We start from the raw sequence: 24,234 nt of genomic DNA on the forward strand, positions 1-24,234 counted from the left end.
TTTTGTCTCTGGATTCAGTCATTTTTTTCTTCTACAAGGCTGCAAGTACAGGTGTGAATAAACATGTTGGGTGTGATGGGGTTGAATGAATGGGCAATTCTCAAATGAAACATATTTGTCTGCTTGACTACAGATACTTTTTTCTCATCACACTAATCACACTTTAACCACTTTGTAGCTTAATGCCTACAACTTTAAATTGAAAAATTCACCACCTATAAAATCCAAATCTTACTTGTCAAAACTACACTTAACATGGAACATCATTTCATCTATACCCAAGTCATCAAGAACTTTTCAGTTTTCAACTAGACTGCGTTAACAGAATTGTTTTTAGTGAACTCACATCTGGGTGACTGGTCAGGGACCAAGACAATCAAATCTCACTCTTTCTTATCCTCACTGAGCTGACACTTAAAAGTTTGACCCACCTACATTACACTGTAAACCAGAACAGTTATCGCTTACCTTTCTTTTTTCACACTACATGGAAACATTTTGATTAACTATTAACAGCATGACAGACAACACAGATGTTTAGCATTATGTGATTTATTTTCAAAAAACAGTTTCACATTTAAATGTCTGGTGTCTTGCTCAAATGTATTTCCACATACTTTAATAGTGTCTATATATTTCACTTGTGATTTCTCTTTTGAATATAAAAAAGTTACTCAACATAAAGGTTAATAAAACGATAATTTTATTTTACAATTCATCCAACACTTGTTAGGAATATAGACATTCATTCTTTCCTTGCTGTCAAACTAAAATTAAGATAACTTCAATTTTTTATCTTCAACTTTTTACATTTTAATGTCATGGACATAAATACTTTGACTACATTTAATCTAAACTACTTCGACTGATGACAAAAAAAAATAAATGTGTTGCTGTGAATTCAAAAGTCTGTCGCTGCTTCATCCACATCCACAGCTCATTGCTGGTGAGGAGGTTGAGGATCACTGCAGCACCCTTCACTAGGCAGTTCACCTCAGAGACACAAAGATTCATTTTAAGAACAAAATCATCTAAGCATGTGCACTGTCTACAAAACTAACTCTAAACACAGATTTACATGACCAGAGTGTTGACAGAGAGAGAGAAAACATAAGACTCAAAGACACAAAGGGGGGGAGGAGACATGGAAAATAACAACAATAACAATAATAACTATTTCTTTTTAAAAATTGTCCTGTCCTGGCAGTCAGGCATGCAGAATGGGGAGTCTGAGCCTTGTGGTGCCAGAACAGATTTGCTCTTCATGTTCACAAACAAACAGTTTTCATCTGAACTGTTGAAAGTGAACGTATCAAGCTTTAATACAACAACATACACTCAATAACATATATTTTCACTTTAAAACATGGAGAAACTGACAGTTAATGAGCAGCAAGCAAAGACTAGCAGCTAAAAACACTAACAACTATAACATACATGATTATCTGAAACGCCTGCCTACATGATCAACATTGAAAAAAAAACTTTCCTCTTTCACTCAATCACATGATTATCTGATTACCTATTTCATCATAATTACTACTGACATCTGTAATTACAACTACACAAAATTTACACGACAAATACTTGCAACTCTAAAAACCTTACCATTAATAAATAAATATATAAATACAATAAATATACAAATACAGCACAATAAACCGTACAATAAACCACCAAAACCAAACATGGCGTTCGCTTTGTGAGTGGGCAGACTCTGGTGTGTAGTATGTTGCGCTGTTCATGCAAGAGTTTCGCGCCTTAGTCCAGTTTCCTCTTTATACCCCACAGATAAACACAACTAATGCCAAAATACCAATATTTGCACCATGTCAGAGCGATGTAGCTGTGTTTGACTCAGACAAAGAACTCACACTGCCACTGTGAATCCTTTGCCAAACCAACCACATTAAACGTCATCTAGATCTAACCCAGCATCAAAAAGCTCCTCTAACTCACCTACACTAACATCTACCTGCCCCTGATCATCTTTAACTCTAAAACTACACAGAATTCCTTCATGATCACTGAAGTACGTTGGCATCACTGCACATTCCACATCGTACTGTGTTGTTTTAACGTAAACATGATCAATCAAAGTCCCCTTCTCTGTGGTTTCCTGTGTTACATGCTGCGTGAATCCTTTTGTGCCCATAAATTTACAAATGGATGAGTTTTTCATGATGTTTTCGTTAAAATCTCCCATCACTACAATTGTGTTACTGATTGGATTTAACCAATCAAGTAACTTCCCCAGATTTTCTTTCAGTACTAAATTTGGGTAACATGGTGGACAATAGATCACTGCCAAAACTACGTTTACTTTTGGAAACAGGCACACCAAACTCTCCAGATTCAAATCGGGTACCTGCAGAACGTCACAGTCCAATTGGTCTTCACTATACAAACCAACTCCACCATGTTCTAGCTGCTGAAGCTCTAACAATTTGGCGTGACTGCTGCTGCTGCTGTAACACACACCACGAGGACGACTGTGGAAAGTGTAACCTTCAATTTGGACACTGTCCAATGAGGACTGTGCAGTGAGCCACGTTTCTGTGACAGCAATACAGTTAGGCTGTAAATGCTGCGTGCAAGACACCAGATCCACCAAGTGGCGGCTTAAACTTTGAACGTTCATCAGATACACAGAGAAGCTGGGTGCATCTGATGAAGGTTTCTGCTGTCCAATCAAAAATGGAGGCATGCCCTCTAAGGCCTCCCTGATGGTGGTCTTGCTGAAAATGGCCTTTTCATTAAAATCCCTGATGATCAGTCCCGACAAAGCCCTGACTCTACTAAGTGCTACATACGCCTGCCCGGGTGCAAAAACCTTCTTAAAAGACACCACAGCCTGGTCCACAGTCAACCCCTGCACTTTGTGTACAGTACACGCCCACGCTAACCTAAGAGGAAACTGAACACGCAGACCCCCCCACTTCGTCGCCTTCTCCTGCTCTGGATCAATAGCAGTAGAATCCCTGCATTCTACTGCTGCATGTGCACGCTGTTTCCTCCTCTGTGAGCCAATTCTAGGATCGTCAAATTTGACATAAACTGTTTGAGGAAACTTGTCTTTCACATTCTTAAACTCAATGTGAGTGACGGTGCCACATGCTCCATTGACCAGACCATCCCCGACATCCACATTTTTACATAACATGACGCGCGCGTTCCTCGCTAAACACAGCCGCTCTTGCAAACACGTGTCTGATGCTGCTCTATGATGCCCGGCCATCTTCTCCAATTTGCCTGTTTTGCTACTGTTTTGGTAGTCCTGAGCATCAATAGTGACATAATCAGGACACGAGGCAAAGAGCTGCTCCAGATTGTGCTCAGCCACTTGCATATTAGTCGGGAAAATATGCAAGGCTGAGCTCTCCTCTCCGGTCTCACGTGACTTTAAAATTTGGATGTCCGTTTCTAAAAGGGGCGTGTCCTTGGAACGCACTCTCAGCCTATTCAACAACTCGGCAAAAACACTATTCTTCTGCCTTACTACCGTTGTGAGCTCCACTACACTAAAGTTACACCACAGATCCACCCCGATGGGACTGCTATACAGAGGCTTCCCTTTAACAGGAGGCAACTGATAGAAGTCACCAACGGCTATCACGCTCACACCGCCAAAAGGGGAAAAGTCGCCTGTCTGCCTAATCTGCCTCAACCTACCATGGACATAAGCCAGCAGAATGTGATCAACCATACTGATTTCGTCAATGATTAGAATTTGGAGGTGACCCAATTCAGCTCTGAGCGAGTTTAGTTTATCTTCACCTAAAGGGGTGTAAGGTAAACTAGCGTGTGTTCCAATGCCGAATGTGTGATGAATTGTGGCTGCATTTAAATTGTATGCAGCGATGCCCGTAGGAGCAGTTAACAAAACTGTGACATCGTCTGGTTGATGACAAAGTGCTGACAGAAGCCTCCCTGCCTCATACTGAATGGCCCTGATTAAATGACTCTTCCCCGTTCCTGCTCCTCCTGTCACAAACACCTGCAGAGGCTCTGGGTTTTTGCCCATCACCTTCTGCAGACACCAATGTCTCACCCTGTAGAAAACAGCTAACTGTGTCTCATTCAGAGACCTGACCAAACACAAACCCTCACTACGAGACATGGTGTTTCTATTCTTCTCTAACCTAACAACCTGTCTAGCAGCACCCATCAAATCTGGAATATTCTCTAGACCTTCAACTAGCTGCTCTCCCTCTATCTCCTCTGCCTGCTGCTGCCTCCTCTCCTCTAGACACTCAATACGCTCCGCTTCCTGCTCAGGACACAACTCACCCCACACATCCTCATCTACACCGCCGAGCAGCTCAGCAATCTCCTGAGCTCGCTCCAAATCCGGACAATCAAACTCAAATTTGGCCCTATTCTCCTCGACCACGGCCTGCACCGAGTGCACGGAGCCGTCCCTCAACCTGACCTCCCCTTCCTCATAGAACTGACTGAAGAGCTCAAAGCCCTCAGGTTTGAGCTCAGAGTCAGTTCTATAAGGAAGGAACAACTGCAACAGACTCTGGTAATGGGCCTCCTCCTGCTTCTCTAAGTTAAAACGCATGTACCGAACCACAGCAAACTGAGATCGTGTTCTCCTCAGAATGAAGCCCAAATTGTTTTTCAGTTTGATCGCATTTTCAGATTTTTCATTGCTGTAGAGAACACGATACTCAGATGCAAACGTCGCCATACACATGTCCACAAACACGTCATCGTCGGGCCTGTTCTTGAACCTGTCCACTATGCTAGTCATCCACATGTCATCCGAGCGAAGATCATGTGATGACGCCCTCTCCCGCAAAACACTGAGAGGTAAACTCATCTTGACTATGTTGCTCCCTGTCGGCACAAAGACAACCTTTCGGGAACATTCCCTCAGATGCATGGACGTTAGCCTATACACTGCCTCCTGGGCGCAGACGTCTCTGTTGTGTAAATATACACTCCCCAGCTTCTTCAAGCTTTCTCTAGCAGAGAGATTTCCTTGTTGGGAAGCTTCATTTTGGGCATTGCTCAATAAAAGACCAATTTCTCTCTCTGACTTCGTAATGTACGAAATGATGTAAATGACAACTGCGTAGGCATCAGTGACAAAGCTAAGGTCCATGTTGGCGTTCCAGCACTTCAACAACTTCTTACTGTACTGGTTCACCCAAACACTGTTTACCTCTCTCCTATACACTACCTTTGTTTTCTTCTCTAAACGCCGATACGCCTGCTCATAGATGTCCTGATTAATGCCCAAACTCTCAAACAATTCATCTACACTTGCAGGAGGCACCTCATTTTCAACAGCTTTCTTAACAGCTGTTAAAATTGCCTCCGCTGTTTCTTTGGGCATCTCGTTGTTGTCGTCAAAACACTTACAGATTGGCATGTTTTTAGAAGCAGATCTCTCCTCTGTGCCATATGCATCTTTCCCGCCACATTTGCATTCTTTTTTATGACAGATAAATGTCCGCTTCGTAGCTGGTTTTGGGAAATTGAAACGACATTTGCTCTTCTTTGACTTTCTACAAGTCTTAGCATGTCGTTTGGAGTGTGTTTGAACCGATGTCACAATGTCCAATAATGTGTCATCGTCAGAGGGCAACTCGCACGAGACGTATTTATCTATAAACGCAACTACCTCCTCATCTGTGTTCTTACCAATTTTGGGGGCGCCCTCGATCCAAAACAAACAGTGAACATGAGGAGAACCGCGCTGCTGAAACTCGACCCTATGAAAGTGATCGGCGATTTTGCCAATTGGTTCAGCGGGAGACATGAGAACTGCTTTCAAAAAACAATGCCATCTGTAATCGAACATCCTTGCAGCCGTTACCGGATTACGACGCAACAACTGACACCTGTCTGCCCACTCCAAATCCTCTACCGTCTGCGATCTGCCTTCCTGCCTCAGGATGCTGGTCAGCAGATTCTGCCAGCGCATATCAGCAGACGAAAAGGAACAAAACCACGTCGGGATCCCTAGCTGACGAACGCAAGCCATCACTTCCTTCTGAACAGTCTGCCAAAATGCCGGAGTCCCCCTAATAGGTCTCAGGAACTTAAACCCATCATCAAACTCTAACAACTGCTTCAAAGCCTCCTCATCCTTTAACATACCCTGAGTGATTCTCTGAGACCTCTGACCTACTTTACCCTTTCGCAACGCCACAGAAACATTCGACACTACCTGATCTAACTCCGACATGTACTGCGCAAAAAATATGTACTCGACATTACGCGCAAAACGACCGTCCGCATGCATGATCCTATTGTTAAAATAACGCGTAAGCGACAGGTGAGCGGATCGAGTGTCGTGAAAGGTTTTATTACCCCGAGGAAACAACACTGGGAAACATTTAGCCTCATTCGTTTGGTCAGAAAGCATCTTTACCGGACAATTTCCCTCTGCAGGCGCAATATTGACTATATCCTCAAAATACTGATCTAATGCTTCCTGACCAATATCAACAGGCATAAGACAAGTGTCCTGAAACATGCAGTGCTGCTGCCTGTCATGTAACATTTCATCTTGTATTATGTCTGAAGCTTCCTCTACATCTCCCTCAACAAACTCAGCCTGTGCTCTAACCTCATCAGCTCCCTGAGCACTAACACCACCGTGCTCGTCAACACCTTGCCCTACAACATCCTGATCTAAAACAGCCTCATCCTCACTGGATTCTGCCTCTTCCCGCTCTTCATCCTCTATCCTACAAAACTCATTAACCCAGTCCTCATTAAACTCTATATCTGCATAAAGGGCATTGGTCCTCTTTAAATAATCCAGCGCCTGTCTTACACGCAAAGTATCGACAAACTGATACTCGTAATACCCTTTATATGTCAGTTTACGCTTCAGCTTAACCTGCACTAACGACCCCTCCATACTGGACCGGGGCAACACACGCGTCGACTGCACAATGTCAGCTGGAACACATGTCACAGGTCCATGTACTCCGTTCTGCCCCCCTTTTGGCAGTGCCAACATCTTCATAAACGGAATATGCAACGCAATTAAATGCTGCTCTAAACTATTCAAACATCCCAGTTCAGGAGGAATGGGATCCAGCTCCAGGTTATTGATCCAGCATTCAGCTGGCATCTCACCATTACTAATCTTAGCCTGACAGGAGTGACAAATCCACAGCTGACCTCTAGAAACTGCCAATTGACACGGCACAACACACCCTTCACTACACTGATGCAGGAAACACTCACTGACACACTCCTCAGCAAGTTCAGCTGTTCTGCTGGTTCTGCTGTAAGTGTCCCTGTCACAACTAACGACCTGATTTCTAAACAACAACCTGTGACAAACACAGCAGACAAAATCAGGTCCATCTCTAACCTGCTCTAAAAACGTATTCATGACAAAACCAAAGTCTTTAGACTGTTCTAGCTTTTGTTTCCTGCTCAGCCTAACACGACCAATAACTTTCTGCCTGTGCTTTAAACTACCATACTGCCTTTTACTACATTTTTTACTTCTCTCTTTAACTTTATTTCTATGCTCCTCACTACCTCGGTATTGTGCCATACTCTTGCCCTTAAGTTCCTCCCTATGCTCAGCACTCTCTCTATATTTTCCTACACTCATTCCTTTAACCTTCTCTCTGTGCTCAGGGTTCTCTTTATACTTCCCTACACTCATTCCTTTAACCTTCTCTCTGTGCTCAGGGTTCTCTTTATACTTCCCTACACTCATTCCCTTAACCTTCTCTCTGTGTGACGCATCTTCACTATACTTTTCAACACTCTTTAACTTTTTCTGTTCCCTAAAACTCTCATCTTCCCGATATCTCTCTCTAAACCTAAACTGACATCTCTCCATAAGCAACTTATTTTTTTTCCTTTGTGTCCACTCCCTACGACTCATATATTGCGATTTTACAGACAGCCTACCTGGCTCTGCACCCTCTTCATCTAAACCTAGATCTGACACTTCAAAACTCTCACTGCACCTAAGTGCTGTTTCCTCCCTACCAACAACACCTTCCTGACATCTAGCCCTAAAGCTGTAACCTGAAACCTCACTGACTTTACAATAACCATAACAACTCTGCAGTCCAGGCTCATAAACACAAACTACATTCTCAAAATGACTCCCTGAGATGTTCTCTAAATAAATGCACTCTGTTGACAAACACCTACTGCTACAGCTGTACTTAAGCCAACGACCATCATAAAACGTACAAACACTAACGCCTAACATATCTGCTGTAGCCTGAATTTCCACCTCTGAGGCCCAAGAATTTACATTTGCCATCCTGGACTGCTGAATGTACTCTGCCACTGAAGAGTACTCACTCCTAATCAAACTAGAATAATGACGAGCATTCCGCTGGAGATGTTTACAAACGGCAAGTCTAACCCTACGATGGTGCTTCTGAGAACCACTCACAGCCTGAGAGATGGCTCTGAAGAAGCAGTTACCATCGGCCACGATCCTCTCATTTCTACAAGGAACCCCTAACAAACCAACACGTGAAGACACTGGTCCACCGATCTTTACAAACTCCAAGTTAAAGCAACTGCACACATCCTTGCAAACATCTACGCTGAGAGGACGGAAGACTAGCTCTGCATTTCTGACGGTATCTACAAACTCTACATCTAAATTAGCCTCACCAACATCAAAGCGCTTGGATTTCTTTGACACACGAGGGCCAGAAGCAATCCTACGCTTCTCTGCTGCCGAGACACTGCTAACTTCACTAGCTAAAGACGCTCCTGACGACGCTGGACTCGCATCTACACTAACACAAACCTCAGGCTCGCAACTGCTTTCAGAAACCACATCACTGAACCTTCCCTCACTGACTACACTAGACTCTGGTGTTGGAGCAGTGTTCACCTCAGTGACCCGCCTCTCCACGGAAACACCAGACAGCACCGGACTGACATCTGCGTAAGCACTAAGACCAAGCGGGGGGAAATCTTCATCATACCTAAAACGAAAGCCGGATCGCCTTGATTTCTTCGACCAACAAGTGTCAGAAGAAATGCCCCACTTACTGCCACCAGTAACGCTCGGTCCTGCCGGTGAGCCGCCGCTCACCACACTGGCATAAGACCGCAGGGAAATGCCTGACAGTGCTGGACTAACATCTGAACTGACACAACGCTCAGACACAACACTACACTCTGGTGCTGGAGCAGCAGTCACCCCTGTGACCCTACCCTCCACAGAAACACCAGGCAGCACTGGACTTGCACCCACATGGACAGTGATGCCACACAGTTCAAAGAGCTTCTCCCTCGAACTGAGACTGTCGGCCAAGCGACAGATGTAGTGGTGCAGGTCATCCAGGCACGCAAAATGCAAAACCACGCTTGTACCGTTAAAGTGTAACAAGCCCTCGTTACCGCGTGAGTGACTGTCCACCACAGCGAACCGTCCATCCTCACAGATGATGGCAGAAGTGTTGCCACACATCGTCAGAAGACATGTGCGGTACTGACCAAAGATCCTCTTTAGTCCGTCACGCAAACTGATGAACACACCGCTGTCGATGTGTTCACCCTCGGTCACACCGACATCCCCGAACGCAGAGTCGCCAAAAACAAAGCGAACTACCGCATCATCGATCATCAACCGCTGAGGCAAATCTGGGACAGAGAGCAGATTTGTCACGTGGTTGAAGATGCCTCGATCGCGCAAATTACTGTACAACTCATCGCCGCAAATCACCGCGCGATCAAGCTGACGTCTGTCCCAGGAAAAAACACTGCTCAGCGTGTGTTTGGCTAAGCTGACCAAAGCTATAGCCATACATTGCTGTCCTCCGTAAAAAAAGCGCTCGTCAGCCTGATGAAACGACCCGCGCACAACCCTGACTGGCCTCCCAGCTCTGCTAGCCTCTGCTGCTACATCACTACTGTCACAATCTAACCCAGCATCAGAAACACAAGCAGAAGAAAAAAAGTGGTCCTTAGCTTTGCTGATCTTCCGTGGCCTCTGGGTTCCCTCGGCGACAGCAGGGCACGGCGCAGCCACCTCCTCGGACTCCAGCGATGTCTCCTCCACGACGACCTCCGGGACCACGGACTCCTGGGCTGCTGCCTCCGCCTGACACAAATCAAAAATTCAGTTTAACTGCATGACAAACCAGGCGGAAAAATGCAGGTGTAAAAACAATAAGTCACATAATATGTTTAAACAAAAACGCACCTGGCGCGGGACCGGACTGGGGCCGGAGGCAGACACGGTCTCCTGGGCAGGTGAAGGTGTTGCCGCCACCTATAAAGAACAGGAAAACATGGAAAAAAAAAAAAAAAAAGATCAAGATGCAACTCTTATCAAAGCATATATCACACCGCATTGGTCACTCTTCAAAACCAGCAAAAAATAAAATAAAAACACACCTGCCGCTTTCCTCCACTGCGCTTCCTGGCAACACCTCGTGGCCGACGCTTCGCACGCGAAGCCTAGAGGAAGAAAAACAAACCTTTATAACAGCTGTTTACCACTTGTGTTATCAACTATTTGGTCATATGGCTTGTGTGCACTTTACCTGGCCAGCTGGTGGCTCAGCGATGCAGCCGGAGCCAGAAGAAGGACTGACCTTCTCCATAGCATCCAACATGTCACCGCTGAACCACACAGGGTTGGGCGGGATGACAGGCCGAACCACAGCAGGTGTTCCGGCCTTCAAAACAAAAAACAAACATTGTTTTAAAAAAAACTTCACATGCAGGCTTTGCACAAACTTCTACACACCCAATCAGAAAAACACTTTACCTTGTCCTCCTTTCCAACCACAGTCCACTCCCAGGGGTCGCTGTGACGGGTCACGGGGAGGTGACCTGTCACAACTAGCCTGGGAGACACCGTGGCACGCGGCGATGTCCGGCGGGACACCGCGGGCGTGGGCGAGGGCGGACGCTGGGTCAGCTGCTGGACAGCAGCGTTCCACAGCAGATCCACCAGCACAGGGGTCCCATCGGTGTCGCTGAGGTGCACCTGAAAAACAGTCAGACACAGCAGACATTTCACTTTGTTAGCTGGATGTTTTCTTTAGTGTCACATAAAGTGTTGTGTAAATTTTAGGACAATACTTACGCCGTCGGGGCACCACAGCTCCAACCGATGGAGGGGGAGGTGCTCGGCCACAGACACGTAAGGGAAACCTGGAATAAGTGTCACGAACCACACACAAAAAAATCATTAAGTACTTGAAGTAAACATTAACACATGCATTTACATGTACATGTCCATCCATGCATGCGGTCACACAAATATAAAATTCTCAAATCTCAGATTTTGCAGAAAAACTCGATTGAAACGTACCCATGCGTGCTGCGACTCGGTGGAATTCCTGACGCAGCGCCAACTGCAGGCCCGGGTGGATGTTCAGGCGTGGAGGGAAGTCCAGCACGAACACCTTACAGAAAAAAAACCTTTGTCAGCAGATTGCATTCATTTTTCTAAAATAAGTGCATGACAATACAAAGGCTGCTCACACCAGCTTTGCTGACACAAAACCAAACGGTTAGCAACAAAAACTTAAAACAAACACACACCTTGGGCCAGCGGCTGGCGATGGAGGTCAGGAGAGCACCGAAGTCCAACGCTGCCTCGCCAACCGTCCGGCTGGCCGTGAGGTTGTTGCTCGGGGCAAGCACGCAGACGGCGTCGGGGGTCCACGGGACGTCTGCGTGCAGGGCCTCTGTCCTCAGCTCGGCTGCTGATGCACCTGGAACAGACAGAAAAGCAAAGGACAGAGAACCTACCGGCATGGGCAAGAAGCCGTCCACCATGGCCCGGAGGTGGGAGTCTCCAACGACGAACACCAGCTGCAACAACACACACGTTGTTTTACAACAGAGAAACCTACCAACAGACACCTTACTCGCTGCAATTTTTCAATAAATACAACAAAAATCGTACCTTCTGGTCCGGACGATGCGCTGGAGTGACCAACTTGCAGCTCCGGTGGGTCAGTGCAGAGGTTGGCCATCTCCGCGTTCGGTGGCGGTACCCGGTACCGCGCCCTGTAAAGGACATTGAAGTTTGTCAGAACATCATTAAGGGACATTACATCCAAACCATATCAGTGACCATTCTGAAATGAAAGTTTGACACATACGAGCAACGAACTCGGGGACAGGCTCGAGGGCAGTCCAGGGGTGGTCCTCTGCCCTCTTCCTCTTCAAGGCCAACGCCCTCCGATGGCCTTTCGCTCTAGGCATCTGAACAGGAAGAGGAAGATACATTTTTGAGTCCACGCTCACAGAGAAAACACCAGTCAATCTGTGCCAATCATACTCACAAGGCTTCACATAGCAACGCTTCACCTAACATTACAATGTAGAAATGTTTTAACTCACCTTGGCTGAGGGCAAGTGTGTGTGTGTCTCTGTGTGTAAGTGTGTGTGTCTGTGTGTGTCTGCTTGAGTGGATGTGTATAAAATCAATTAAAGTGTGTGCAGATTAGCAGTTAGTCTAGGTGTGTGTCGGTTTAAAGAGATGTATGAGTGTCAAGATGTGTGTGTCCTGGAACAGAAGATCGCAGAAATGCAGCAGTCGTAGTCTCCAAAGCACAGGTCAGCACAGGGAAGTAAATCGCACAGCCAAGGAATCTGCAAAACAATACCATTTAAGAGTAATCAAGATAATTGTGGGAGGAAAAATACGCAACAAAAAATGCATGCAAATCCAATACACATTAAGATCATGCCAGGAATGCCACATCTTCAGAAGACCCGGACAATCACTTTGATCACTCAAACATTATGAATCTTTAACCCTGACAAAATGCAGGTAACCTCTGGCCTGCTAACCAGGATAGATACACAAATGATTAACAGTTTAAACTAAAATGAACAACATTGGAAGACAAACCTCACACACACGCTCACACAACAATAAGTCTTTTCTCTCAGCATTACCCAAAAAAGGAGCAAAATGCTACAGCTAACGTGGCTAACAAGGAGCTAAAACACAGGGAAAAAGGCCATCGCAGCGTAGCTATATCTAAAAACTTAAAACACATATCACACCAAGAAATAATCTTCAAAATGTTTTCAAAATGCCCAAAAAGAGCACAGGAGAGTACAGGAGAGCGCACAGCTAAGGAATCTTCAAATCGATACTACTGAGAGGTAATCAAGATTATTTTAGGAAAAAAGCCATCAAAAATGCATTCACATGTAATCTACACATTTAGATCATGCCAGGAATGCCACAAAACACATCTTTTGAAGACCCAAACAATCACTTTAATCACTCACACATTATGGATCTTTAACACTCACAAAATGCCAGTTTGCTCTGGCCTGCTAACCAGGACAAATACACAGCTGATCAACAGCTTAAACTAAGATGAACAAAATTGGAAGACAAACCTCACACACACTCTCAAACAATATGTATTTTTTTATCAGAAATACCCAAAAAGAGAAAGAGCTACATAATGTGGCTAACAAGTAGCTAACACAGGAAAAAAGGCCCACACAGCGCAGCTATATCTACAACCTTAAAGCACATATCACACCAAGTAATAGTCATCAAATGTATTCAAAATGTATTTAAAATGCACCAGAAAAGCACAGGAGAGTACAGTGGAGCACACAGCAAAGGAATCTGCAAATCAGTTCAATTTAAGAGTAATCAAGATCATTGTAGGAGAATAAAAAGTCATCAAAAATGCATGCACATCTAATCTACACATTAAAAGCATGCCAGGAATGCCACAAAACACAACATTAAAGGTCCCAAACAATTAATTTCATCACTCACACATTATTGATCTTCAACCCTCACAAAATGCCGGTAAGCTCTGGCCAGGACACACACATAACTGATAAACAGCTTAAACTTGGATTAAAAAAAATTTTGGAAGACAAACCTAACAGACACTCTCACACAACAATAAGTCTTTTCTCTCAGCATTACCCAAAAAAGGAGCAAAAAGCTACATAATGCAGCTAAAAAAGTAGCCAACACAAGGAAAAAGGCCGACACAGCGTAGCTATATCTACAACCTTAAAGCACATATCACACCAAGTAAAAGTTTTTCAACATATATTTAAAATGCACCAAAAAAAAGCACAGGAGAGCATAGGAGCACACAGCCAAGGAATTTGCAAATTAATACCATCTAAGAGCAATCAAGAAAATTGTTGGGGGAAAAAGCCACAAAAATGCACGCAAATCTTATCTACATTTTTAAGATCATGCCAGGAATGCCACAAAACACAACATTAAAGGACCCAAACAATCACTTTTATCACTCACACATTATGGATCTTTAACCCTCACAAAATGCCAGTTTGCTCTGGCCTGCTTACCAGGACACACACACAACTGATTAACAGCTTAAACTAAGATGAACAAGCCACATAATGTGGCTAATAAGTAGCTTTCACAGAAAAAAAAGGCCAACAAAGTAGAGCTTTATCTACAACCTGAAAGCAAATATCACACCAAGTAATAATCTTGAAAATGTATTCAAATGCACCAAAAAGCACAATAGAGCATAAAATCACACAGCCAAGGAATTTGCAAATCACTACCATTTAAAAGTAAGCAAGATTATAGTGGGAGAATAAAAAGCCACAAAAAAAATGCATGCAAATCTAATCTACATATTTAGATCATGCCAGGAATGCCAAAAAAACAACATTAAAGCACCCAAACAATCACTTTTATCACTCACACATTATGGATCTTTAACCCTCACAAAATGCCAGTTTGCTCTGGCCTGCTTACCAGGACACACACACAACTGATTAACAGCTTAAGCTAAGATGAACAAGCCACATAATGTGGCTAATAAGTAGTTTTTACAGAAAAAAAAGGCCAACAAAGTAGAGCTATATCTAAAACCTTAAAGCACATATCACACCAAGAAATAATCTTGAAAATGTATTCAAATGCACCAAAAAGCACAATAGAGCATAAAATCACACAGCCAAGGAATTTGCAAATCACTACCATTTAAAAGTAAGCAAGATTATAGTGGGAGAATAAAAAGCCACAAAAAAATGCATGCAAATCTAATCTACACATTTAGATCAAAAACACAACATTAAAGCACCCAAACAATCACTTAAATCACTCACACATAATGGATCTTTAACCCTTACAAAATGCCAGTGAGCTCTGGCAAGCTAACCAGGACAGATACACAACTAGTTAACAGCTTAAACTAAGATGAACAAGCTACATAATTTGGCTAACAAGTAGCTATCGCAGGGAAAAAGGCTGGCGTGGAATAGCTATATCTAAAACCTAAAGCACATATCACACCAAGTAATTACCTTCAACATATATTTAAAATGCACCAAATGCACAGGAGAGTACTGGAGAGCACACGGCTAGGGAATCTTCAAATCAATTCCATTTAAGAGTAAGCAAGATTATAGTAGGAGAAAAAAGCCATCAAAAATGCATGCACATGTAATCTTCACATTTAAAGCATGCCAGGAATGCCACAAAACACAAATTTAAAAGTCCCAAACAATCACTTTAATCACTCACATATTATGGATCAATAACCCACACAAAATGCCAGTAAGCTCTGGCCTGCTAACCAGGACAGATACACAACTGATCAACAACTTGACCTTGGATAAACAACAACACAGGCAGACAAACCTTACACACACACAATAAGTCTTTTCTCTCAGCATGACCCAATAATGAGCAAAAAGCTACAGCTTGACAAGTAGCTAACAATTAGCTTTCACAGAAAAAAAAGCTGACGCAGTAGTTATATCTAAAACCTTAAAGCACATATCACACCAAGTAATAATCTTGAATGAACAATCACTTTAATCACTCACACATTATGGATCTATAACTTCAACAAAATGCCAGTAAGCTCTGGCCTGCTAACTAGGACAGATACACAACTGATCAACAGCTCAAGCTAAGATTTAAAACAAAGGCAGACAAACCTCACAGACACAATCACACAATAAGTCTTTTCTCTCAGCATGACTTAAAAAAACAGCCAAAAGTTCCAGCTAACGTGGCTAACAAGAAGCTAACACAGGGAAAAAGGCAGACACATCATAGCTTTGTCTTAAACCTAGAAGCTAAGGAATCTCCAAATCAATTCCATTTAAGAGTAAGCAAGATTATAGTAGGAAAAAAGCCATCAAAAATGCATGCAAATCTAATCTACACATTAAAAGCATGCCAGGAATGCCACAAAACACAACTTTAAAAGTCACAAACAATCACTTTAATCACTCACACATTATGGATCTATAGCCCTCACAAAATGCCAGTAAGCTCTGGCCTGCTACCCAGGACAGAATCACAACTGATCAACAGCTCAAGCTAAGATTAAAAACAAAGGCAGACAAACCTCACACACACTCACACAATAAGTCTTTTCTCTCAGCATGACCCAAAAAAGGAGCAAAAAGCTACAGATAAAGTGGCTAACAAGTAGCTTTCATAGAAAAAAAGGCTGACGCAGCATAGCTATATCTAAAACCTTAAGCACATATCACACCAAGTAATAATCTTCAAATGAATTCAAGATGCACCAAAAAAGCTCAGGAGAGTACAGTAGAGCGCACAGCAAAGGAATCTTCAAACAATACCATTAAAGAGTAAGCAATTAAAAAAACTAAAAAAAATTTAGGATAATAAAAGCCATCAAAAATGCATGCAAATCTAATCTACACATTAAGATCATGCCAGGAATGCCACAAAACACAACTTTAAAAGTCCCAAACAATCACTTTAATCACTCACACATTATGGATCTTTAACTCCAACAAAATGCCAGTTAGCTCTGGCCTGCTAACCAGGACAGATACACAAGTGTTCAACAACATGAACTAGGATGAACAAATTGGAAGACAAACCTCACACACACACACACACTCACACAATAAGTCTTTTCTCTCAGCATGACCCAAACAAGGAGGAAAAAAAGCTAAGGCTAACGTGGCTAACAAGTAGCTTTCACAGAAAGAAAAGGCTGACACAGCGCAGCTATATCTAAAACCTTAAAGCACATCTCACACCAAGTAATAATCTTCAAAATGTATTTAAAATGCCCCAATAAAAAGCACAGGAGAGCATAAGATCACACAGCTAAGGAATCTTCAAATCAATACTATTTAAGAGTAATCAAGATTATTGTGGGAGAAAAAAAAAGCCACAAAAACAGCATGCTGTCATTTTGTAAACACAAATGCTGAATGTTGAATTTCAGAGCCCATAACCTCGAACTCTAAGGGCAACAGTCGTATTAATGACCTATGTTCACTGAATAAAAATGTGAAAAAGCAGGACAAAGAAGACAATACTTCCACATTTAAAAATTTTAAGTTTGAATGTAAACAAACAGAGCCCTAGCCTGCCCTCTGAGAGTTCCACTTCTGTTTGGAACCTCTGTCAAGAGTTCCAGAAGCCTAAGCTCAAATCCGTATGACATATTTTACAAATTTGAAAGTAAACACGCACAACAAAGAAGAAGGTTTCCATGGTGACAAATCATTGAATATTCATTTATTAGTTTATTACTACTATCATTAATAATTTATATTAATATCAACTTGTTATTTCATATTTTAATATCCTGTGTTCACTCTTTAAAAACATTTTTCCTACTGTTAAACAAGACTACAACACTACAGGAATATTAAAGCCACAAAAACAGCATGCTGTCATCATTTTCTAAGCACAAATGCTGAATGTTGAAATTCAGAGCCCATATCCTCTTACCCTAAGAGCAACAGTCCTATTTATGACCTCTTTTCACTGAATAAGGACACTGCATAGCCATATCTACAACCTTTAAGCACATATCACACCAAGTAATAATCTTCAAAATGTTTTCAAAATGCACCAAAAATGTTTCAGTGTCTAAAATACATATATTTAATTTATTTAGAAACCAATCATTGTACTTGGAGGTAACAAGCATTTCACTCAGTATTACAGAAAAGCAACACACCAACCAACCAAGTAAAACTCATAAAAATCTTGTTAAATTCACCAAAAAAGTACCAAAGTATCTTAAATATATATCTTAATTGTGTTAAGGGCAGACTTTCTAGCATTTCTTTCAATATTACACAAAACCAAGCACTGAGCAGGCCGAGGCTGGCACACCATGGTGGCTAACTAGTAGCTATGACACAGCATTATTAAAGCTAAACCCACAAAGCAAATATCACACCAAGCAATACTCTCCAAAATGCACCAAAAATGTTTCATAGCATCTAAAATTCATATATTTGATTAGTTTAGAAGCCAATTATTGTACTTGGGTTTAGGAATATCAAGCATTTGTCTTAATATAACGGAGCAGGCTAACGTGGCTAACACAAAGCAATTATTGAACAAAGGCCGAGCTTACATTAGCATATGTATGCACACAACTTTTGCCAACCGAGTAAAAGCCTTCAAAATGTATTCAAAATGTACCAAAAATGTACAATTCTTTCCGAAATATATATATTTTATTTGTTTAAAGGGTAACCACTGCACCATGATCAAAGTTCATCGAGTATTTGTGTTAACATGACACAAAAGACAGCACAGAGTAGCTAGCGTGCTAACACAAAGGCTGAATGCAGATCAAAGGCTGAGATTTCCATAACATTAGCATACGTTTAGCGTCGGAGCACCAACCACAAATGCTAACTAAAAGTCATCAAAATGTTCTTCAAATTCACCACAAATGTAACATAATATCTTACATATATAAAACTTATTTAATTTAGGACAATTATCGTCTTTGGAGCAAAGACTACCGAGCATTTCTCTCAACAGGACACAAAACCACACACGGAGCAGGCCACGCTAGCGGGCTAACACGCACAAAGGCTGAGATTTCCATAACATTAGCATACGTCTAGCATTGAAGCACCACCCACAAATGCTGATAAAAAGTCATCAAAATGTTCTTCAAATTCACCACAAGAAATGTATCACACCATCTTTATTATGTATATCTTATTTGATAGAAAGGCTAACATCGTTTCACTATCAAAGTAGTTCAGAAAACACACCTCACAGAAGCTTCTAGAAAGTTTTAAATCTCACCGCAGAGCAGCAAAATCTTACTTATACGTGATATCGTTCTTTCATTTCACCTTAAATCACGTTTAACATTGCTCAGGTTCAACACAACATATGCTTACATCAAATTAAGAGACAACGACATGGGTCTTACCTCCAGAGTCTGTGAGAAGAACGAGACGACGCCAGATCGATCGTTTTATACCCCGCTGGTACCTCACGTCACTCTGACGTACATCCCCCTTCGGCAGAAGACGCAGCAGAGAATGCTACCATTAGCTGTGCATTCTAATCACATTGACATTGAATGATACCACACAAAACGTAATTGAACATAACCGAATCGTTTAATCATGCATTTAACGCAACTGTAGTGTTTTTAACGTCTTTAGAGTCAGCTATAACGAATAACAAAGCACCACATCTACAGTATTTGTCCAAGAGTCACCAGTTATACGGTCGCGATTAACTCCAAAATACTGGGTTGCTCGGTAGCCGTTAAAACTTGATCAACGTTGCCTCTGTTGTGAAGTACAATCTCTGGTAACTCACCACGAAACAACCGTACATTTTGATGCTGCTACCAGGTTGAATTTATTGTTTAAAAATGCCAACTCGTCTCAATGAATGCAGATAAATGCAGCAAAATACGTGCGCATCTTTATGATATGTAGACTGATAATCTCCCTTTAAATGCAGAAGCTTGTATAGTCTTGCATTACACCACAATTATATTTCCCACCCCTTTTCTACAATAAATTGCTTGTAGCTAAGTGAGCAACAGACGTTTAGCTTCTGTTAGCTTCTGTTAGCTACACGGTCCAACTTGCCTTTCACGTTCAAAAATACTGCTGATAACTAAGATGACAGGTAGTAAATTAAACAGTACTGAAGCCTAGAAACTTTAATTTACCGTACCTGTTCAAACCACAGACGGAATCCGTTGTTTGAGAGCTCCCGACGTTATCGCTCTCTCCTGGCTTGTCCCCTGTTTGAATCAGTCTAATCCACTTCATGTCATCTTGCGGGATCTCTGGGGATACGGTGAATCCTCTCCCTCCTCCCATGTGCTGGAGCAAAGCAGCTGTGTACAATAAGTTGACCGACCGACAGAGAAACAGACTCATATCTTCCTCTGCATCCGCTCGTGTTTTGGTGAGATCAGCTGTTGACCAGGCCGTATACTGTTGACAGGTCGCATGACGTCATCCCCCGCCGCTCCACTGATCCCTGCGGATGTTTTACAAACCGCGTACGACAGTAGTAGTGCCTGCTATTTTGCCCCAAATTCAGTATTTGTTAGGCAGAATGGTAAAAGTTGTAAAATCTACTGTATACATCCCAGGATGTCCCACTGATACTAGAGAACGTTTCTATCTGTGTCTGCATCTGACCGGTGTTCTTGGAATACAGTTCCCACAATGCACGGCGCTAACGCCGGTGGCAAGTATTACTGAATTACCGCCATCTACTGGAATGAGTTGCCATGATAAATACAACACAGTCCTTGAAATACAAGGGAAGTAATGCCAAAGACTGGTAAATCCTGTAACTTTCATTTGTAAAACAGGTGTTTAATTGTACTAATTTATTAAAGCCCATATAAACCAATGAATACTCGTTTTAACCATACGTGAATGATATAGAAATGTTTATTTTTCCACCAGCTGTAAAAATAAAAAGTCAATCCCTTCCACATTGTAATTTTGAGTGTAAGATTAAAAAGTCAAATATGATGATTCTACTGTGATATGATAAACAAAATAAATAGGATGTTGACATCTGCCCATAATTTTTTAGTACATTAATAATAATGCAAGAAAACAAAACAAAAAAAAAATATTTTTCTCTTTTTTGTAAAAAAAATCCATCACTTAAAGTGTTGCTTAACAGACCTCTCTGGACACACTAAAATGGCCACCACAGCCAGTACATTTTTTACCCTTACTACACCCTTTTGACGTTCTCCCATCGCTTATTACACCCCCAAGCATGTTCAGAAATCCACCAAAATTGGCACGCACACTATTTGCGTCCAAAAAAAGAGAAAAAATACCAAACATGAACATGAACCAAACCTGACCCCAAACATCCCATAAAATGCTGTCTAGCGCCACCTAGGCACACTAAAACGGCCATAGCGGCCAGTAGGAATGTCGTAGAGAGATGAAACCAACACCAAAATGTTCGTCTCATTGAGACACACGGTGTGACAGACTGTGGGGGGACAGGAGCCGGCATGAGCCCCGAGGACCCGTCTAATGCTGCTTGCAGCTTTAATTATTATTCCACCCGCCCCGAGAACTCAAATTACACCCCCTAAACATGCTCGAAAACTCACCAAAATTGGCACGCACATCAGGATCGCGTGAAATTGCGATTTGATACCAAACATGACCCCCGACATCCCATAATAATCTCCATAGAGCCAAAAAACCCAAAAAACACACTTCAACGGCCCTAGCTCAGGCCAGGAATGTCGCAGAGAGATGAAACAAACACCAAAACGTTCAGCTCATCGAGACGCACAAAAAATATAGGAGGTATTTTCGCGTAGCTCCAACAGGAAGCCGGCAATTTGCCCGCCAAAATAAGAGTTTTCAGAATATTTGCCCTTTCTAAAAACATTAACTTGTCAATATCCAAAAATGGTACTGGCATGAAAATTGGCTCACATGACAGACCAGACCCTGTTCTACAAAAGTTGTGAAGGAAGTTGTTATTTCGGGCCTGGTTTTCGAATGGCGAGCCCTCAAAGTCGCCGCCCGCACAATGTTAACAGATGGGAGAAGAGCTTCAGTGAAGCAGTTGGGCCTCTAGACAAAAAAGTAAAAGTCGCACAGCTTTAAAAATGACATGGTTGGATTCCTCACAAAACGCTCTTCAAGAAAATCATATTTTTACACAGATTAGGTCAACATTCTGGCCTACAGGATGAGAAGTTTGTCCCCTTTAGGAATCTCATCCCCCTGCACTTCTGTGATGATGTCACACACTGATTAGGGGTTCCACACAGCTGGTCACATGACTCAGCAGAGGCAACAATGACTCTCTCCTCCATTAAAGTGCTTATTAGACCCCCTGAACATGCTCAAAAACTCACCAAAATCGGCAGACACATTTCAAGCATCAAACTCTTCAATATAATACCAAACATCCCATAATATTCCCTCTGTCCACATTCTGACACATTAAAACAGCCATAGCAGCCAGTAGGAATGTCCTAGAGAGATCAAACCAACATCAAAATGTTCATCTTATTGAGACGAACAAATTACTTGCTGACACCCTGACCTTTCCCAGACAGGAAGTTGGCTATTTCTCTTCAGCATAGCAGAGGATACGTTGCCATGGTATCAACTGACTCCCTGACATCCCATAATATTCTCTCAGAGCCATTAGGCTCACTTCCACCTATGCACAGCAAAATAGCCCTAACTGGGGCTAGGAATGTCCTAGAGAGATGAAACCACCACCAAAATGTTCGTCTTATTCTGTTGGACACAGTGGGGCCAACAGCATGATAGTAGGGCAAAACAGGCATGAGCCCCGAGGACCCGTCTAACGCTGCTTGCAGCTTTAATTAGGGTCCTCGGCCTGAGCCAGGGCACCTTCTAGCAGGGCTAGAAGGTGCCCTCGGCCGAAGGCCGAGGGCACTATTGTTCCTGCTGCGTTTCTTTTTTTTTCTTATTATTATTCCGCCCCGTCAATGATCGCTAATTTGACCCCCTAAACATGCTCAAAAACTCACCAAAATTGGCACGCACATCAGGATCGCGGAAAAATTCGAAAAAATACCAAACATGACCCCCTACATCCCATAATAATCTCTCTAGAGCCTAAAAACCTCTAAAAACCACTCAAAAACACACAAAAATGGCTCTAGCTCGGTCCAGGAATGTGGTAGAGAGATGAAACCAACACCAAAACTTTCATCTCATTGAGACGCACAAAAAATATAGGAGGTATTTTTGCGTAGCTCCAACAGGAAGCCAGCAATTTGCCCGCCAAAATAAGAGTTTTCTGAAATTTAAGCCTCTCTACAAACATTAACTTGTCAATAACCAAAAATGGTACCGGCATGAAAATTGGCTCACATGACAGACCAGACCCTGTTCTACAAAAGTTGTGGGGGAATTCGTTGTTTCGGGCCCGGTTTTCGAATGGTGAGCCCTCAAAGTCGCCGACCACGCAATGTTAACAGATGGGAGAGCAGCCCTCGCTGAGCAGTTGGGCCTCTAGACAAAAAAGTAAAAGTCGCACAGCTTTAAAAATGACATGGTTGGATTCCTCACAAAATGTTCTTCAAGAAAATCATATTTTTACACAGATTAGGTCAACATTCTGGCCTACAGGATGAGAAATTGTCCCTTTGGGAATCTCATCCTCCTGCACTTCTGTGATGATGTCACACACTGATTAGGAGCTCCACACAGCTGGTCACATGACTCAGCAGAGGCAACAATGACTCTCTCCTCCATTAAAGTGCTTATTAGACCCCCTGAACATGCTCAAAAACTCACCAAAATCAGCACACACATTTCAAGCATCAAACTCTTCAATATAATACCAAACATCCCATAATATTCCCTCTGTCCACATTCTGACACATTCAAACAGCCATAGCAGCCAGTAGGAATGTCCTAGAGAGATCAAACCAACATCAAAATGTTCATCTCATTAAGACGAACAAATTACTTGCTGACACCCTGACCTTTCCCAGACAGGAAGTTGGCTATTTCTCTTCAGCATAGCAGAGGATACGTTGCCATGGTATCAACTGACTCCCTGACATCCCATAATATTCTCTCAGAGCCATTAGGCTCACTTCCACCTATGCACAGCAAAATAGCCCTAACTGGGGCTAGGAATGTCCTAGAGAGATGAAACCACCACCAAAATGTTCGTCTTATTCTGTTGAACACACTGGGGCTAATATCGTGACAGTGGTGTAAAACCGGCATGAGCCCCGAGGACCCGTCCAACGCTGCTTGCAGCTTTAATTTCTTATTATTCCCTCCTCCAGTGAATCGCTTATTAGAACCCCGAAACATATTCAAAAACTCACCAAAATTGGCACACAGGTTCTATGCGCCCAAAATTTTCGTTTAATACCAAACATGACCCCCGACATCCCATAATAAGCTCAATAGCGCCACCTAGGCACACGCTAAGGGCCCTAGCTCGGGCTAGGAATGTCGTAGAGAGATGAAACCAACACCAAAACGCTCGTGTCATTGAGA

The 24,234-nt window shown here is 42.6% G+C and overlaps 2 protein-coding genes across 2 annotated transcripts; both read right to left on the bottom strand.

Annotated features, from left to right (window-relative positions):
- Positions 1 to 1,756: 1,756 nt before the first annotated feature.
- On the bottom strand, positions 1,757 to 7,925 carry LOC141790088 (uncharacterized). Its single transcript, XM_074669723.1, has one exon. It carries the CDS (start codon positions 7,871 to 7,873, stop codon positions 1,910 to 1,912), a length of 5,964 nt encoding a protein of 1,987 aa, XP_074525824.1. The 5' UTR covers positions 7,874 to 7,925; the 3' UTR covers positions 1,757 to 1,909.
- A 381-nt stretch (positions 7,926 to 8,306) lies between these two features.
- LOC141790090 (uncharacterized) lies at positions 8,307 to 20,122 on the bottom strand. The gene is made up of 14 exons (XM_074669727.1): positions 19,910 to 20,122; positions 19,146 to 19,233; positions 12,328 to 12,579; positions 12,087 to 12,189; positions 11,888 to 11,991; positions 11,521 to 11,793; positions 11,288 to 11,381; positions 11,060 to 11,127; positions 10,739 to 10,960; positions 10,512 to 10,646; positions 10,363 to 10,425; positions 10,169 to 10,237; positions 8,399 to 10,066; positions 8,307 to 8,315 (listed from the first exon to the last, which is right to left on the bottom strand). The coding sequence occupies exons 4-14, from the start codon at positions 12,187 to 12,189 to the stop codon at positions 8,307 to 8,309; spliced, it is 2,808 nt and encodes a 935-aa protein (XP_074525828.1). The 5' UTR covers positions 12,328 to 12,579; positions 19,146 to 19,233; positions 19,910 to 20,122.
- Between the last annotated feature and the right edge of the window lie 4,112 nt (positions 20,123 to 24,234).

Source organism: Halichoeres trimaculatus, unplaced genomic scaffold (assembly GCF_033239565.1).
Source record: "Halichoeres trimaculatus isolate MK-OKI-2021-1 unplaced genomic scaffold, fHalTri1.1 fHalTri1_scaffold_5, whole genome shotgun sequence".
NCBI lineage: Eukaryota > Metazoa > Chordata > Actinopteri > Labriformes > Labridae > Halichoeres > Halichoeres trimaculatus.